General features: G+C 42.4%; 1 protein-coding gene across 1 annotated transcript in view; it reads left to right on the top strand.

Moving 5' to 3' along the window:
- Positions 1-19,815, top strand: part of GLT8D2 (glycosyltransferase 8 domain containing 2) — a 28,167-nt gene extending 8,352 nt beyond the window's left edge. Inside the window, exons 2-10 of the mRNA XM_059681816.1 lie at positions 1,003-1,049; positions 4,189-4,281; positions 5,082-5,253; positions 8,842-8,959; positions 9,978-10,062; positions 10,836-10,948; positions 12,981-13,147; positions 13,958-14,070; positions 19,227-19,815. Of these exons, the coding sequence (XP_059537799.1) occupies positions 1,031-1,049; positions 4,189-4,281; positions 5,082-5,253; positions 8,842-8,959; positions 9,978-10,062; positions 10,836-10,948; positions 12,981-13,147; positions 13,958-14,070; positions 19,227-19,399 (1,053 nt within the window). The 5' untranslated portion in view covers positions 1,003-1,030 and the 3' untranslated portion in view covers positions 19,400-19,815. The remainder of the gene's footprint in view (positions 1-1,002; positions 1,050-4,188; positions 4,282-5,081; positions 5,254-8,841; positions 8,960-9,977; positions 10,063-10,835; positions 10,949-12,980; positions 13,148-13,957; positions 14,071-19,226) is intronic.
- Positions 19,816-19,817: the final 2 nt, after the last annotated feature.

Consider the following 19,817-nt stretch of genomic DNA (forward strand, 5'->3'; position numbering starts at 1 on the left):
GGGGGATTTATTGGCTCAGCTATCCAGCTGACCCAGGGAGGAACTGACCTCAGGGACTCGGAGCTGGGATCTTTCTGGTCTCCCCGCCTCGCCACCCCTCCTATTCTCTCCCCTGGGACTAGATGGCCTTCCTTCATGGATGGGAGGAGTGGGGGGGTTTGTCCTGTGGCCAACGACCATTCTAGGCTTATATTGTCTCATAAAGTTAGCTAAATGCATGTCATCTAAAATCATAAATGGATAAAAAGCACATGAAACCAACCTCAGAAGAAGCCTAAGTAAATTACTGTTTGGGCTCGATTCTTTCCCAAGTGCGAGAAGGCAAGAGGACAAGGGTCACTGCAAATGCGCTCTGAGCTAGCTCTGGGTATCCAGCCTCTATAGCCTCCATCCCGGGAAAAGAAAAGGACATTGTAGCTGGTTGTTTACACTGAGTTAAGCACCTGAATCAAAGCCCCCCACACTCTGGCTCATGAGGACACCCTGGGGTGCTGTGACATCTGCCTGTTCTGTTCGGTTCCCGCAGGCTCTCTGTCACATCGCTAATTCCTAAAGGGTATTATTATTCCCTGTGTGCTGACTGCTGCCTCCAGTCATACCTCAAGCTCAGAAGTTCCTTGGAAGGACCTTAATTAAGAAGAATCAACTTAATTTAAAATAGACTTTGAGTTTTCAAGACAAATTGTTATTTATAACAAATTAACTTCTTTTCTCCTAACATAAAGGGAGTCAGTTTCCAGCTCCTGGGGTGATTGGCAAAATGCCACAAAGAAATGAATGAACATATAAATGTGACAAAATTTGATTTTAGATTTACAGACTAAAATGAATTTTATAATGTAAAATTCTTTTCTAATGGTTAACGTCATTTTTACATCAAAGCTGCCCATTTATCCCATGCTTTTCTTAATGCCCACTGGTGCTTCTTTTTTAAAAAATTATTTATTGAATTTTAGAGAGAGAGGATTCTATTTTAAACAAAACTTTTTTCTTAATCCACAGGTCACAGTTTTTATCCACATGAACATACATGGCTTTGTTACGAAAAAGTAAGTTTAAAAGTTTTGAAAATCATGGTTGAAAGATATTTTGGAGGACTGCTGTGATGCTGGGTTTTGCCCCCACCCCCCCACCCCCGTTTTTTTTTTTTTTCCTGAAATCTGCTTTGATTATTACCATGGAGAGTTTCCCCAAAGGCAGTTCTTGGCATCGTATCATTGTTAAGTATTTTGGTCATAGGTGGACTTATTATGAGAGGGTTCACATGTTTCTATACAACTTGCAAATATTATTTTTTGATCTAAATAAAGATTCATGTTCCCATCTAGCATCTGTAATTTCGTATTCTTATGCTTAAAGAGTTATCTCAAATTATATAATCTCGGGCTCCATCAAAACCTGGTTTTGCCCCTGACTGTAGATCCAGTTGTTTGTGAATCTGGGAAGAAACGCAGTGACCTAATTGTGCTACTGTTGCCCTCAGGGTAGAGTTGCCTGATGTGTCAGATGAAAAGTCAAGCTATCCAGTTAGATATGACTTTCAGGCAAACTATGAGTAATGTTTTAGTATCACTATATCCCAAATATTTCATGAGACATACTTTTTTTTTAAAGTATTTTCTCTGTTAACCTGGCATCAGCAGTAGCAGCCATGGTTGAAAGGGTCAGACGGTAGTGACATGGGCCACTTCCCCAAACTGGCTGTGGCAGGTAAATGTTAATCAGAGGTACTGATAACCTATAGAACTTTGACCCTTATCTTCTGCTTCTCTATAGTTTTGTTTTAAACCAAGTAGTATCTGGTTGTCTCTGGCTGAATCTGACAACCCAGAGGCAGAGAGGAGCTGCCGGGAGCCGGTCCATGCTTGCTGTTTCAAGGGACCTGGCATATATGGCATACTGTTCTTAATATGTTTGCTCACCTTCTTGGCACTATGTGTTTTAACCAAGGTCTCTGAGAAAGGTTGTTTCCCCAGGTAGGGATTTTCCCCTGAAGTTAGGGAGGGAATAAAACCTCTTAACTAAGTGCCAGGCGGGTAATTAATCACTTTAACTACGAACAATCATGCTTAAGCTACATAATCTTTATTCCCTGGAATGGAGATAAGAAACGCCCTAACCTTTGGAATAGAGATTGATAGGATTGGAATCAACTGGTATAAATACAGATGTAACAAGACAGAATTTAGAAGACAGAACCAAGAGGCACAGAACCTAGACCAGAACCTACACAGAACCTAGAGACAGAACATGGCAAAAGATCCTGGACTGAACCTGACTAAGGAAATTGGCAAGAGAACCTGACTAGAACCTGGTGACTGAACCTGGCTGGAGAACCTGGACAGAACCTGGCTGGAGAACCTAGCGAGGGAACATGGCTACAGAACCTGGCTGGAGAACCTGGAGAACCTAGCAAGAGAACATGGATACAGAACCTGGCTGGAGATCCTAAACAGAACTTTGCTGGAGATCCAGACCAGAACTTGGCTGGAGATCCTGGCTAGAGATCCTGGCTAGGCTGCTGATCAACTGAACGCTGTCTCCGTGTCATTCCTTCTTCGCCGACTCCGTCCACACCTTTGGGGACCCCTGGACCTGCTGGGGTTGGACCCCAGCAAGGAGCTGCGTGTCAGCAAGGTAGGATCACTGAGCCTCCTAACGTAGCTCTGGAAGGCATCTGTGGCAACTGTTCAACTCCTTCCTCCTACGGATTTTACAAATGTGAAGAGAAAAGCCTAGGGGCCCTAAAATAGATCAGTACGAGGCCACTGTAAGTAACTATTCTGATGCACAACAATTGTAAAACCTTTATTGGGATCGCATTGCCTTTGTTAACTCTCAGAATACCCCTGCGACGTAATGGTTATTATTACAATTCCCATGTAGCAGATGAGCAAACTGAGGCTCAGAGAGGTTAAGTAACCTGTCCAAGGCCACACAGCTGGGAAGTAATAGAAATGAGATTTGAGTCTGACTTCAAATCCCAGACCTTTCCCCTTCTACCAGCATTTTCCAAACTGCAGCCTTTGTGGTGATGTCGTAACTTCTCAGTTTTCAGCATCTGTGTTCCTTCTGTCCAATGCATGACTATTTTCTTTAAATGGACTCATTTTAAAAATCCTAAGGGCACTTCATAATAGGAAGTTTATATCTGTACTGTAACTAGAACACCGGTTATCTCCTATCATAAAAATAAGGAAATTATACAACTGTATGTGGTTAGAACCATGTTATTCAATTCTGGGTAGTTTTTGTTATCTTCCTGCCTATGAAATTGGGACTGATTTCTCACGCTATGATTTAATGTGACTTAATGCTATGAGCACAAACCTCCCCCATCATCTCTGGTACAGCCAGTGGTACCTGCTTCCTACTGTGACAACACTGTTCTGCATCACCCCGCTTCTCAGGAGATCCCAGGGGCCAGGGCCACTGTTCTGAAACAGATGCTCCCGGAGGCTCAGAACTGGAAGACATGTAGGTGGGTCTTCTAACCTCCTACCCAAGGCAAACATTTTCTTTCTTTCTTTTCTTTTTTTTTTTTTTAATCCTCACTAGGATATTTTTTCATTGATTTTTTTAGAGAGAGTGAAAGACAGAGAGAAATATCGCTGTGAGAGAAACATAGATTGGTTGCCTCCGGCACACGCCCCAACCAGAGGTCTGGGCTGGGGAGGAGCCTACAACTGAGGTACGTGCCCTTGACCGGAATCAAACCTGGAACCCTTCAGTCCTCAGGTTGACGCTGTACCCACTGAACCAGACTAGCTAGGACAAGGTAAAACATTTTCTGTGTGCCATTCTTGACCGGTGACTGAATTATCTGAGAAGTAGCTGGGTTCTAATGGCTAAGGACATAAAATAAGTGCTGGCTCATCACGAGTGTTAAATAAATGTTAGCTATTATTCTAAACAAAGTTCGTGCACAGAAAAGGCAGCATCCTATAGTCATGAAGGTGGTTGCCTCTGCCATCCATCTCCCTGGGGTTATCCCTGGATCCTCCTTAAACTGCATGTGCGTATCCTTGAGTATCAACAACATTGCAGGTTAAGTCTTTCCTGAGCATGCCATCTGCTTAAAGAAGGTCCAGGCCACCACTCCTCTGTATGTCAGGGAAGGCAACTCCTTACACGGCTGCTCTGAACTCCTGCTCAATAGGTTGAACTTGTTTCTTTTTTTAATTTCAGTTAATCAGGTGCTGCTGTTCCTTCTGATTGTGACCCTCTGTGGGATTCTGTATAAGAAAGTTCACAAGGGGACTGTGCTCAAGAATGAAGCAGGTATGCTAGGTGACATAAGCCAGGCACCAAAAGACAAGTAGCGTGTGAATCCTCTTAGGTGAGGTACTTAGACCGTCAAAATCCTAAGACAGAAAGTAGAATGGTGGTTGCCAGGGGCTGAGGGGAGGGGAAGATGGGGAGTTAGTGTTTAATGGGTAGAGTGCCAACTTTACAAGATGAAAAGAGTTATGGGGATGGGTGGTAGAGATGGTCGGACAACGGGGTAAATGTATTTAATACCACTGAACTGTACACTTAAAAATGGTTAAGATGGTAAATTTTATGTTGTGCATTTTACCACAATTCAAAAAAATATACCCCCTATAATATGGATAAACCTCACAAACATTATGCTAAATGGAAGAAGCCAGATTCCTTCTATCTTAGGGTTTTGGTGTCCTCAATAGGTAGTTTCCACCTGTGGTCTAAGGTGGCTGCTATCATAGCAACATTCCAGCCAAGGGGAAGTGAAAAGGAGGGGGGGGCTGGAGGGGGGGGCGGTGAGCAAGTTTCTTATAAAAGCAAACCCAGTAGTTGTACACATCACTTGAACTAACATCCCACTGGTTGGAACTTGACGACTTAGAGCTGCAAGGGAGTCTGGAAAACATTCTTAGTGGTTGGCCATGTGCCAGCGAAAATTCCAGCATTATAAGGGAAGAAGAAAGACTGGATATTGATGAACAATCCACAGCCTCTTCCACACTCTGCTTTCCTTCCCTCGGGGGTGTGGAAGACAAGTTTAATGGACCCGACTGTGAAATTCCTTCATGTTCCAAGACACTGATTTTGGTTTCCAGGTGAGGACTCTGGGACTCCCGAGGAACTGGACGCTGAGATCCCCGTGGTGATCTGCGCAGCAGCAGGGAGGATGGGGGCTGCGATGGCCGCCATCAATAGCATCTACAGCAACACGGATGCCAACATTTTGTTCTATGTAGTTGGGCTCCGGAATACTCTGTCTCGAATACGGTAAGTTGTATACTTCAGCGGTTCTCAACCTTGGGTCGCGACCCCTTTGGGGGTCAAATGACCCTTTCACAGGGGTCGCCTAAGATCATTGGAAAACACATATATAATTACATATTGTTTTTGTGATTAATCACTATGCTTTAATTATGTTCAATTTGTAACAATGAAATTGGGGGTCACCACAACATGAGGAACTGTACTAAGGGGTCGCTGCATTGGGAAGGTTGGGAACCACTGCTATAGATGTTGGAGTTTTCTACTTTTTTTTGATCTTCCTTGTTTTTCCTTAAATGGATTTCCTTTTTTTTTTCTCATTTGAGAAATGTCATTCAAATTAAGAAGGGGATGACCTGAGGTTTATTTGGTGACTTGATAAATGTGTTGCCTCACTAAGGAATTTCTAGCAAAGCCTCACTAATCTGGTAGGGCTGTGTGTCATGGTGCAGAATTGAATTGTCTAATGAACTAAAGAACCCCAATCCTTAAGCAGTTTATATGAAATTCATTCTTTCTAAAATGGTTTCTCTTTTCTTTACTTTCTTAACCTGAAAGAATATTAGTGTAATATAATCATTTTAATATGGCTCAGAATCATATAGATAACAAACCCAATTTAAAAATTCCTTTGTCACTAATTATAATTTTTGAACTGCAAAGTGATATCTTTCATGTCCCTCACCACACTAATAAATAAATTGGAGTTGGATTGAAAAGAAATATACATGCCGAAACCGGTTTGGCTCAGTGGATAGAGCTTCGGCCTGCGGACTGAAAGGTCCCAGGTTCGATTCCGGTAAAGGGCATGTACCTTGGGCACATCCCCAGTAGGAGATGTGCAGGAGGCAGCTGATCCCCAGTAGGAGATGTGCAGGAGGCAGCTGATCGATGTTTCTCTCTCATCGATGTTTCTAACTCTCTATCTCTATCCCTTCCTCTCTGTAAAAAATCAATGAAATATATTTTAAAAAAAAAAGAAAGAAAAGAAATATACAGAAAATCAAATTTTAAATGTATTATTAAAATGTAGACTAGCCCTAGCTAGTTTGGCTCAGTGGGTAGAGCATTGGCCCTCAGACTGAAGGGTCCTGGGTTCGATTCTGGTCAAGGGCACGTTCCTTGGTTGCAGGCTCGATCCCTGGCCCCAGTCGGGGCATGTGCAGGAGGCAACCAATCGATGTGTCTCTCTCACATTGATGTTCCTCTCTCTGTCTCCCCCCTCCCTTCCACTCTCTCTAAAAATCATTAGAACAATATCCTCAGGTAAGGATTAACAAAACAAAAAGAAAAAAGACCAGAAAGATCTCCACTGTTAACAGTGACCATCTCTGGGGAGGATGGAATATTTGGGGAAAGCAGTGATGAAGGGAATTTCAAGGTGTCTCAAGTGTTATTCCCATCAGTTACAAGAAGAATGTATTTACAGATGGTTTTTATAACCATATTTGTGGGTAGTATCGCCATTAGGAGGTACTGAGATATGTAAGACATTTGCTCCTAATCTAAATGGTCCTTGGTTGCTGTGGGTTTTGGAGGCTTATATGTGCTTTCTGGGTTTTTTGTTTTGTTTTGTTTTGTTTTTGTCCCATTTGTCACTCTTCTTATAATTTACTGTTGCAAATGGGCTCATTTAGTCTGCCCCTCCGTTATCTGTGGGTATAGATAACAAACCCAAAGGATGGCTTGTGTGATATGTTCTGAGTAAGGGTCTGTACTTGAACAGTAGTTATGAGCTTCAGGATTGTATGACATTTGAGCAGGGAATGATTCCCAGTTCACCACCCCTTATTTTAAAATATTTAAAAAACTCTTTTCACTGAAGTATAACGCAAATACAGGAAATTGTATAAACCCCATGTACAGCTTAGTGAATCATCACAAATGTGTAATAGACACACCCTTCAACAACCACCACACCAACACTTGGTGCAGTCAGTCTTTTTAACTTTGCCATTCTGAGGAGTGCCAGCAGTGTCTCATTGTGGGGTTCCCTTATTTCTAATGAGGTTGAGCACTTTTTCACACACTTCTTGGCTGTTTGGATATGCATGCCTGAGTCTCTTGCCGATTTTTCAGCTGGGCTGACTGACTTCTTATTGGCATGGCTGCCTCCCGCCCGCAGCTTTATTGAGAAATAATTGATAGAATACATTGTGTAAATGGCTACTTTTTATGGTTCAAATTGATCTAAATTTTGTTGGGAAGATTTAATTCCTTTGTCAATTTAAAAAAATATTTTGTATTGATTCCAGAAAGGAAGGGAGAGGGAGAGAGAGATAGAAACATCAGTAATAAGAGAGAATCATTAATTTGCTGCACACCCCACACTCACAGTCTGTGAGTAGGGGATTGAGCCTGCAACCTGGGCATGTGCCCTGACTGGGAATTGAATCTTGACCTCCTGGTTCATAGGTTGAAGGTCAACCACTGAACCATGCTGGCCAGGGTCTTGGTCATTTTTTAATCAACAAGAAATACTACTATGTGTGGTTTACGTGTTGAAAATTTTATTTTGAGATGATTTCTTACAAGAAAACTCTTATGAGTTAGATTAAAAGATAGATGTTCTGGCCTGGCCTGGCCTGGCCAGCGTGGCTCAGTGGTTGAACATTGACCTAGGAGCTAGGAGGTCATGGTTCGATTCCCGGTCAGGCCATATGCCTGGGTTGCAGGCTCAATCCCCAGTGTGGGGTGTGCAGGAGGCAGCCGATCAATGATTCTCTCTGATCACTGATGTTTCTATCTCTTTCCTTCTTCCTTCCTCTCTGAAATCCATAAAAAGAAATATTTTTTAAAAGATAGAAGTTCCGCCGAAACCAGTTTGGCTCAGTGGATAGAGCGTCAGCCTGCGGACTGAAGGGTCCCAGGTTCTATTCCGGTCAAGGGCATGTGCTTGGGTTGTGGGCACATCTCCAGTGGGAGATGTGCAGGAGGCGGCTGATCGATGTTTCTCTCTCATCGATGTTTCTAACTCTCTCTCTCCCTTCCTCTCTGTAAAAAATCAATAAAATATATTTTTTAAAAAAAGATAGAAGTTCTGTAAGACTGAGAAAATGTGAGGGGAGAAGTCAGGGAATGAGGAGGGATGGGGAAGACTGAGAGACAGAGACAGAGAAACACAGGTAAATTCAAATGGCCCTGGAGTCAAAACGGCAGGGTAAAGGTGACGTCAGTCACCACAGAAGGTTGATAATATCCCGCTTTGCTTCATAATATTACAGAGTTGCTGACATGTGACAAGAATGGTACTGGCAACTACAGATGCTGCCTTATAAGAAAGGGGGAATGCTACTAGTATGTTCTTCCAATTACCTGTGGAGATGACATAGATGTGGGGAGATATTTGGTTATTACTATTTTGTTTTATTTCCTTTGCAGAAAAAGTTATGTGAATAATAATAATAAATAATGGAAAAATTTAAACCAGACCAGATGGGGGGAAAATTGGGAATTACAGACTAAACTCTACTAAGGTTACATATTTTATTTTTAACTTTCTAAGGAGCCAATGGATTGAGGCAATAGTCAAATTGAGGAAAGGTGGGATGTGTATACTAGAGGTTGTTTTTTGTTTGTTTTTTATCTCCTTAGAAAATGGATCGAACATTCTAAATTGAGAGAAATAAACTTTAAAGTCGTGGAATTCAACCCTATGGTCCTCAAAGGGAAGATCCGACCAGACTCAGCGAGGCCGGAGCTGCTCCAGCCTGTGAGTAGGACTGTGCTGTGCTGGGGGCGGTCCTTGGTGAGCCCCTGTTCTGTTCGGTTTGGAGTTCTCGCCACTGGGATGCAGACGGAATAGTTCTGAAGCCTCACAGTTGTTAGATCTTCACCAAACTCTGCTTCTTTGTAATTTATAAGTCACTTGCTTCCGAAAGGATTTAAGATGGTTTACATCAACATAACAGAGTAGTCAAGGAAGGAATGAAGCTTAAGAACATGTGGGATGCATTTATGTGTGTGGATATGCCTGAGGGGGTGGGGGAAGGGGCCAGGTAGGGAGGCCAGGGAAAAACATTCCCAACCCCACAGGCTGCTGTGATTGGGCATAACATTTATCTTGGAATATCCCAGAAACCGAGGAAAACCGGTAGCATGATGGATTATATACTTCCTAGTATCGACTAAGATAATATTTTCAGAAGACACCAGCTCTTTTCCTAGCTTTGGAATCTTAAGGTATTTTACTGCAAGGGTTCTTACCAAAGGGACCGACTCTCCCCTGCAAAAAGAGTGGCGTCGATGGCAGATTTACAGGAAATGTAGCCACCTTCTACATATAATTGCTACTTAAACCCATCCTTGAAAATGGACTCAATTCTAAGCCCTCTTCGTAATGACATGATCTTTCCCCAGTTCCAGATGTTTATGATTGGAGCGCCAGCTGGGCCGGGCCTTTGGATTAAGCTGTGTGGTGGCTAATAAACTCCCACTCTCTGCTGACGCTCCTCCATTTTCTGGTTCAAGGAGCTGAGGTTGAGCTTATAGTTGAGGATGGCGCCCGTGTGTGTGTGTGTGTGTGTGTGTGTGTGTGTGTGTGTGTGTGTGTGTGTGTAAGGCTGATTTAGCTCACAGCAGTCAAATTACTGAATGTAGAGGAAGACAGGCAATTTGTGGCCTGAAGATTCAGGAGGAAGCCTCTGCGACTCCCACTGAACCCCAGCACCCTTGGAAGACACTGTGCCCTGTGCCTCTTCCCCACCGTCGCTTCTTCTGTTGTTTCACAGCTGAACTTTGTTCGGTTTTATCTCCCTCTGCTGATCCACCAACACGAGAAAGTCATCTATTTGGACGACGATGTCATTGTACAAGGTATACTCGCCGACTGCCTGGAGCACTTGGAAAAGGAGCTGCTGATAAGTAGAATGACTGTCTGTCTTCATTTTCCAAAGAGTTAGCTGCCCAGTGGTTTTTTTCCTGCTTATTAAACTTGGGACTATAGTATTGTTGCAAATTCAGGAATATTTTGAAAACAGGGGTTGATACTTACTTCCCTGGACAGTCCAGTTGGCTTTTTGAAAGCCACTCTCAGATTGTTAAAGATTGAGATAAATAGCTTGGCTGCCTTTCCATTCTCTGCACCACTAAAATGTATGGAGTGATAGTCTCACTGATGACATTCTTAGAACTAAGTTTTGGTGTTTAAATGCAAATAAGAAAGCCCTGGCCGGTGTGGCTCAGTTGGTGGAGCATCGTCCCATGCACTGAAAGATCACCAGTTCAGTGCTTCCGAGAGACAACTCATCAACATTTCTTCTCACATCAATGTTTCTCTCTCTCCCTCTCCCTTCCTCTCTGTAAAATTAATTGAAAACATATTAAATGCAAATAAGACAAGCATCGGTGGGGTACCTACATAGCAATAGAAATAAAGACATTTGCCCAATGCCCAGCTGAGCTTCTTATCAGGTGGCTTTCTAAATTGAGCTGAGCTATTCTTATTCAGTAAATCGCCAACCACATGAAATCGGGGGTCACACACTTCTCCCCCACAGCAAAACCAGGGATTAGTTAAAACTCTAAGGCTCTATGCAGCCCTAAAACTCATGCTGCACTCTCTGAACTCCTGGTGTTTCTAAATGCAGGTGATATCCAGGAGCTGTATGACACCACCTTGGCCCTGGGCCACGCGGCCGCCTTTTCAGATGACTGTGATTTGCCCTCGCTTCAGGACAGGCACAGACTTGTGGGGCTGCAGGTGAGCACACTGTCTCAGAAATCCTGCCTTTCCCCCCTCCCCCAACTCAGAATGAGTGCAAGCTACCGTCTGGATTGCTGGAGGCGGAACCCAGGGGCCTGGGCTTCCGATGGACACCCCAGCTCCACTCTGTGGTGACTCCCGGGCATGTTCCGGAACCCTGCAGGAGCCACTTTTCTTATCTGAAACATGGCAACAATAATATCCATGTTATCGTGTCTCTGTGAGCTGTGATGAAATAGCGTGTCCGGTCTTCAGTGAATGCACCAGGAATGAGTTATCTAGGTCCCTCTTAACCTCCCTTCTGTCAGAGGTGGTGTTTTCTGTAAAAGAGACTTGCTGAGTCTTTGGTTCTGCTTTCAGAGTTTTAGCCATTGCTTCCCCGCCACCACCACCGCACCACCCCCAGTAGAGGGAAATGCTGATTTTGTTCAAGGGTAAAGAGCTCCTTACCTGGGTGGAAATGAGAAAAGGTGAACCTGTACGTAATACTGAGACCAAAAGAATGGCTTTAAAATGCAAGGTGTTATTAAGAATCGAATGTTGTTCTTCAAAAAAGTTCCAGGGAACAATTTTTAAATGGTGACATTCAAGAAGTGGCATGCTTTAAGGTCTACACTCTGGGGTCAGACCCGACCTCGGCTCCATCACCTAAGTAGCTTGAGGCAAGTTACTTAACCAATTGTTTTCTCCTTTATTTGCCAAATAGGGGGGAATCGCTGTGAGAACTAAGTTAGTTAATACATGTGAAGTTATGGCACACACATAATGAGGTAATGCATGTGCAGTTCTTAGAACGGTGCCTGGCACATAGAAAGTGCTCGAGTATGTCTGTTACTTCCGTGTCATGTCTGAGCACTCCACTGAGGTAGATTATGGCAGCCCACGTGTGTGAAACATTATGTCCTGCCTGGTGTTACATTCATTCAGCTATGCACCGAGTGCTTCCTATGTGCCTGACAGTTTTAGGTTCTAATAATACCGCAAACAAAACTAAAATCCCTGCCTTTGCATAGCTTACATTCTAGTGGGAAGACAAGTAAGGTACTTAACAGAGGATCTGGGTGGAGGTGGGCTGTATGTTAGGGCGACCATGGAAGGCTCCACTGAGATGGTGTCGTGAACCTATACCTGAAAGAATGAAGGGAACCACTTAAGCAGGGAGAACAACATTCCAAGAAAATGTTGCCAGCAAGTGCAAAGGTCCTGAGGCAGGGGTGTATCTGGCGGATTAAAGAACAAGGTCGATGTGGCAGAGGGATCCAGGGGGAGAATAATGGACATTGCGGAGCAGATGGCGTAGGGCAGGGCAGGCCATTTTAGGAACTGTGGCTTTTACTCTGAGAGAGATGGAAGGCATTAGAGGAGCTTGGAGCAGATGAGTAACATAGAGACAGAGTGGGGTTGAAAGGGGTGGAAGAAGCAGGAACACCGGTTAGGAGGAACGTGCAGAAATCCAGTGAGTGGTCATGATGGCCCGGACAAGGAAGGCAGCAGGAGAGGCAGTGGGATGTGCTTGGCTTTGGGATGTATTTTGGAAGATGGGACCAACAGGATTTGCTGACAGATTTGGATGAAAAGTGAATGAGACCAGTCAAGGATGACCGAATGACCCTGGGTTTTCTGCCCAAGTTACTAGAAAGACGGGGTTGCACTAACTGAGATAGGGCAGGTTGTAGGAAAGCACATTTGGGACAGGATTAAGCATCCAGGAGGACACACGGAGCTGGCAGATGGAGCAGGAGTGGGAAATCCAGAGGGGAGGTCAGGGCTGTCTACACGGATGGTGTTTAGAGCCATGAGACTGGATGAGGCTGTCAGGGAGTCAGTGCTAGAGAAGAGACAGGTGCTGGAAAGGAGACTTGGGGAACCCCGCTTTTATAAGTTGGGGAAACAAGAGGAAACCAGCAAAGGGCTCTAGGAAATGGCCAGTGACACAGGAGGAAACCCAGAGACACCACACCACGGTTTCAAGAAAATGATTGTTTCCAGATTGTTTCCCATGTGGCACGCATATCCTGTTCCTTTACAGAACACCTACATGGGCTTCCTGGACTACAGGAAGAAGACTATAAAGGACCTTGGCATCAGCCCCAGCACGTGCTCGTTCAACCCTGGTGTGATTGTTGCCAACATGACGGAATGGAAGCACCAGCGTATCACCAAACAACTGGAGAGATGGATGCAGAAAAATGTGGAGTACGTGCACATCTGTCGTTTTTGAAAACAAAATTATACAATGAATTTTCTATGCATAGCTCAGGGGTTAGAAATATTTTATAGACATCTTAGGTCAGACTTTCTCACTGGGGAAGAAAAGGGGCAACAGATGAAAATATATTCTCAAATGATATGTCAGAGGAAGCGAGATCCTGCGGAATCCTTATAATACACACATTTTTCTAAAAAATTATTTAATAATGCGACTGTAAATCTTCTCCCAGAATCCTACTGAACCTTTTCCACTGAAAAATCACTTACCTTAGTCGAGTTCCTCCTTCTTACAGAGATTTGTTTTTAAGGGTTATTTTATGAAGTCAACTTTGTTTCTTAGGGTTGAATTTTTAAAAATGTATCATTTTTCATGACTGAAGTCTTAAATAGAGGATTAATGCTAACACAATCACTATGATCATGTCACTGTATTTCCTTGCCTGCTTTTTTTCTGGATATTTTTAATACCACCATACCTTGAATTTGTGAACAAATTTATTCTAAATAATGGAGGATCAGAATGTGATCTTCTGTGTTTGCCATTAAGAAGCCTGAGAATTAAAATGGCAAAATATTAACACCATGAAACTGGTACATGCAAGTTCATGGTTTTCTGCTTATAATTTTGTGAAAGTTTAACAATTTTCAAAATACAAGGTTGGAGGAAAGAGCAAGATTATAGTCTTATTATATAGTGAGAGACTGTCCTGCATCTTTTAAAAGGATTAGATTCTTCTTTATCTGAGTCTGTGGGGCTCCAGGCTTAAAATATTTCTTTTCTATTCATTTTCTTAGGGAGAATCTCTACAGCAGTTCCCTGGGGGGAGAGGTGGCCACCTCTCCAATGCTGATTGTGTTTCATGGGAAATACTCCACCATCAACCCCCTGTGGCACATAAGGCACCTGGGTAAGCACTGTGGAAAAACCATGCAAATGTGCATTTTATAGATCACTTGAGCGGGAGGTTGGGGAAAGCGTGCTAGAGCACCAGCTTCCTCAGTCACATCCTCCATGTGACCTTGGAGTTTTCCTTGGACTCCTTATTTAACCGTCATTGCTCAGATGTGCAAATGCAGCTGATAAAGATGGCCTGCCTGAGAGGTGTGTTTCTAGGAATTCATGAAAAGCAATTAGACTCATGCTTAGCATACACATAGTACATGCCAGATAAACATTAACTATTGTTAGGACTTTCACTGCTGGGGTCCAACCCCAGCAGGTCCAGGGGTCCCCAAAGGCGTAGACGGAGTTGGCGAAGAAGGAAGGACACGGAGACAGTGTTCAGTTGATCAGCAGCCTAGCCAGGATCTCCAGCCAAGTTCTGGTCTGGATCTCCAGAGAGGTTCTGCTTTGGATCTCCAGCCAGGTTCTGTGTCCATGTTCTCTTGCTAGGTTCTCCAGCCAGGTTCTGTCCAGGTTCTCCAGCCAGGTTCAGTCACCAGGTTCTAGTCAGGTTCTCTTGCCATGTTCTATCCAGGTTCCATAGCCAGGTTCTGTCTCTAGGTTCTTTGGCCAGGTTCAGTAGCCAGCATCTCCAGCCAAGTTCTGTCTGGTTATGTTGTTTCTGTTGTCTTGTTACATCTGTATTTATACCAGTTGATTCCAATCCTATCAATCTCTATTCCAAAGGTTAGGGCGTTTCTTATCTCCATTCCAGGGAGTAAAGATTATGTAGCTTAAGCATGATTGTTCATAGTTAAAGTGATTAATTACCCGCCTGGCACTTAGTTAAGGGGTCTTATTCCCTCCCTAACTTCAGGGGAAAATCCCTACCTGGGGAAACAACCTTTCTCGGAGAGGTGACCTTGGTTAAAACACATAGTGCCAAGAAGGGGAGTAAACATATTAAGAACAGTATGCCATATATGCCAGGTCCCTTGAAACAGCAAGCATGGACCGGCTCCCGGCATTTCACTGTGAAAACTTTTTCATAACTTTATTGAACTCTGAAGTGACCTACCGTGGACAAAACCAAGTGAATTTAGCATAATGGTTTATGATGCATTTATCTAGCTGGCAGGGTATCTTCTTTTTTCCTCACCAGAGGATATGCTTTTTATTGACTTTAGAGAAAGGGAAGGAGAGAGACAAAGGAAGAGAGAGAGAGAGAGAGAGAGAGAGAGAGAGAGAGAGATCGATTGGCTGCTTCCCATACATTGCTTAACTGGGAATTGCACACACAACCCAGGTGTGTGCCCTGACCGAGAATCGAACCCGCCACCTTTTGGTGTATAGGACAATGCTCCAACTGAGCCACACCGGCCAGGGCTGGCAATGTATCTTTCAAAGAGAAATTGTTTACTGGTTGTGTCCTATGTGTATTCACTCTTCACTACAGCAGTGCAGGCTCTAGGGCAGTGATGGCGAACCTATGACACGCGTGTCAGAGGTGACATGCGAACTCATTTTTTTGGTTGATTTTTCTTTGTTAAATGGCATTTAAATATATAATATAAATATCAAAAATATAAGTCTTTGTTTTACTATGGTTGCAAATATTAAAAAATTTCTATATGTGACACGGCACCAAAGTTAAGCCTCCCTGTTTAGACCCAAACGTATACCACTCTAGGGTATGGGTTGGGGTCCCAACTCTGCCTATGGTCCTGGGCAAGTTCTCAACTTCTCTGTGCCTTACCTTCTTCATTTGTAAATCAAAGCTAATAGAACCTTACACGGTTTTTGTAAGGAATAAATGACCTAACATATACATTGAGTGGCGAGATTATGATGACCGGCCAGATAATTCTGTCCACCCCCATCAGTACAATGAAGTGAATTAGTTATGCAAATAATAGTAATAATAAAACCTTGAGAGTATTTGCTTAGGAAGTTTTCAATATTCAGTATTTTTGGAAGTGTCAATGAAATACTGATGGGATGGTCATAATAATCTGGCCAATTAGTGTATAAATTGCTTAGCACAGAGACATTCACATTCACTCAAACACATGGCCACAACCCTTTAGCTAAAACCACTGAGCTGTACCTATTTAGAAATTGAGAAGGATTTTTGAACCCTAAAATGCATATACTTATGTTATGCAATTCCCTGAGTGGGATCTAGGTTTTGCTGCCACAGAAGTTATTAGAAATCCTTTTGTTTTCAGACATTTGGGGATGATTACAGACTTGGAGGCAATGGATTATGGACTTCTATTTGCCAAGTGCCCATTGCTTTTCCAAGTGCTGGGCCCAGTCCAGAGGATAAAGATGAACAATCCTCTAAGATGCTACCTCCCTTACTCTGCCTTTTACAAGGACAGACAAAACTGTGGAAGCTGGGTTCCTGTCTCCTCTTAGTGATTCCGTCTGGACGGCTTCTGCCTCATTCCCAGACTCTTCCCTGACTTTCCTGAGCCTCTGTAAGCACATAAAAGCGACACAGGGAAGCTAAGGACACTATTGTTCCGTCTGATTTGATTTATATTGATGCTGAGTTCACTGTTAGGTCAAATATCAACATTTCAATGTAATGAATGTGCAGAAAATCCCATTAAAGTAGAATGTCTGTGAAAAATGTTGTGTAGGTACAGCTATGCGGAGCTTGGATCGATAAGGTTGGAGCATTTATGAGCTTGGAACAGAGACTCAGAATTACATTTTATGAAATATCTAACTTACTGACAAGTAGAAAGCAGCGGAATCTTCCCAAGGGAAAGAAGTCATTTTTCTTTGTAGAAAGCAGTCATTCTTCTCTGTAGAGCGGAATGTCGTCCGTGCTGAGGGTTTTGGAATCAGGGGTGGTCTGCCAAGTGAATCTACCCAGTGATCATTTCAGAAATACCTCGATTTGAGAGTGTTCTGAAAGCAGAGAGCAATGTAATGCTAACAGTGGTATAAGTTTGGGTCTAAACAGGGAGGCTTAAAATATTAAAAATTGATGAAACGTATTTGGCTAAAAGCAAAACTGCAAGGCCCTCTGGTCCTCCCGTCAAAGAGCTGAGAGATGAGGTTCTACTTAGTGAGGCTTCTGGCAGGAAGGTCCCTCTTCCCAAATGAGCATTTTGTTTCCTCTGTATAGACTCCACGGCAACCCGAAACGCTGAGCTCCTCTCCTACCCACTTTCACAGCTGTGTTTATGAATAACAGAAGACAGGTTTTTGGTTGTCTCACATCGTATGATAAACTAGCTATTCACCCTCTTTACTCAATAGCCTGTTGTTTTTTCAAAAATATCAAATTCTCTTCCTTAGAAAAAAACACACTGTAGAGGATATTTAAAAAAAAAAAAAAAAAAAAAAAGACTTACATTCTCAAGATCTTAATGTACTTCTGGAAGAAGTATTCTAAAAATATTTGAGCAACAGCAATATTAAGGTAAATGCATATAAAGTCTCTAAGTGAATCTTATGAGGGAAATAATATTCACATGGAGATAGCTGTTTGTTAACAAGTGGATCTTATTCTTGGTCACTTTTCATATAGTCAAAATAAGACTGTTTAAAAAGAAAATCTTGCCATATTGTTGGATAATGTAGCAAGATAAGAATTCCTATAAACTCTGGATGGGAGGCAAACCGTTACAAGTTCTTCTGGGGACAATTGGCAATCTCTTACCAAAAGTTAAAAGGCACACACCCTTCAATTTCACAATTCCACCTACAAGATTCTTATTCTACAGATATACTATTTGTATACATGCATAAGACATGCATAGAAGACTGTCTCCTGTAGCATTGTTGATTCTAGTGAAGGGACAGAAACAGCCAAAATGTCCTTAATAAGAATCTCAGTAAATAAGTAATCATAGTACATCTACACGATGGAATACTATGCTGCTCTAAAAAGGAAGGAACTCTTACCATTTGCAACGTCATGGATGGAACTGGAGAGCATTATGCTAAGTGAAATAAGCCAGTCAATAAAGGAAAAATACCACATGATCTCACTCATTCGTGGACAATAGAGACCATTATAAACTTTTGAACAATAATAGATACAGAGGCAGAGCTGCCTCAAACAGATTGTCGAGCTGCAGCGGGAAGGCCGGGGAGGGTTGGGGGGCAGGAGGTAGGGGGGTAAGAGATCAACTAAAGGACTTGTATGCATGCATATAAGCATAACCAATGGACATAAGACACTGGGTGATAGGGGAGGCTAGGGGACTGTCTAGGGCGGGGGGATAAAATGGATACATATGTAATACCCTTTGTAATACTTTAAGCAAAAAAAAAAAAAAAAAAAAGAGTTCTGTCACTGACCCAAGGGGGAAAAAAAAAAAAATAAGTAATCATAGATGCGTTCTATGTAGTCATTAAAAATAATTCAGCCCTGGCTGGTTTGGCTCAGTGGATAGAGTGTCAGCCTGCGGACTGAAGGGTCTCAAGTTCAATTCCGATCAAGGGCACATGCCTGGGTTGCGGGCTCGATCCCCATTGGGGGATGTGCAGGAGGCGGCCGATCAATGGTTCGCTCTCATCATTGATGTTTCTCTCTCTCTCTCCCTCTCCCTTCCTTTCTGAAATCAATAAAAACATTAAAAAAATAAAAAAATTCAGTAAATCAATGTGCAACTATGGAAAGTTTCCTAAGAGTAATTTTAAAAGGCAAATTACAAATTTTTAAAAATGCATATATAACATGCATGGGTATGTATATACACAAATACATACTATATACACTTACACACATACTGGTGTACAGGTAGAATAGTTTTTCATGAGAACCTCAAACCATGGTCACTTTATTATTATATTTTAAATATATTTTTATTGATTTCAGAGAGGAAGGGAGAGGAAGAGAGATAGAAACATCAATGATGAGAGAGAATCACTGATTGGCTGCCTCCTGCACGCCCCCTATTGGGGATCGAGCCAGCAACCCAGGCATGTGCCCTGATGGGAACCTCCTGGTTCACAGGTCGACGTTCAACCATCGAGCCACACCAGCCAGGCAAACCATGGTCATTTTAGAGATATAGGGTGGGTGGTAAACTCTTCATTGTATACCCTTTAATTTGTTTACTTTTAATTTTTTTTATAATGAACCTGTATTCAACTTTTAATACATAAAATTTTATTTTCTAACAAGCCTATTCTTTTTCTCTAAACACAATAAAGGCTGGAGTCCAGATACCAGATATTCAGAGCATTTTCTGCAAGAAGCAAAATTACTCCACTGGAACGGAAGACATAAACCTTGGGACTTCCCCAGTGTTCACAATGACTTATGGGAAAGCTGGTTTGTTCCTGACCCTGCAGGGATATTTAAACTCAGTCACCAAAACAGATGACACTTTAAATATTTTCTGTATAAAAACGTGGAATTGTCCATTTGCAACCTACTATAACATCATTCTTTATGAACAGTACCTTCGATACGTATGATCCACAATATGAAAAACAGAGACTACTGTGTGCAAGTAATACCTTGGATCACATAGGTATTGATTACTTCCTTAAGTACAAGCGCTGAGTGTGGAAATCAAGATTATGTGAGTGAAATATATTGTTGGAAAGAAATAAACCCATGTAGGTTCCAGCAACCAATTTGCTTAACTCAGTGACAATTATATCTAAAACTTTTCAAAATTTCTACATGTATTTTTCACATGTAGGTATTTTTTTAACAGGTTGCCAGTCTTGTGTTTTTGTATTACACTTAAAACATGAATGCCTGAAAAATAAAATAGTCATAGATTTTTAATGATT

The sequence above is a fragment of the Myotis daubentonii genome, chromosome 2, assembly GCF_963259705.1.
Source record: "Myotis daubentonii chromosome 2, mMyoDau2.1, whole genome shotgun sequence".
Lineage (NCBI taxonomy): Eukaryota > Metazoa > Chordata > Mammalia > Chiroptera > Vespertilionidae > Myotis > Myotis daubentonii.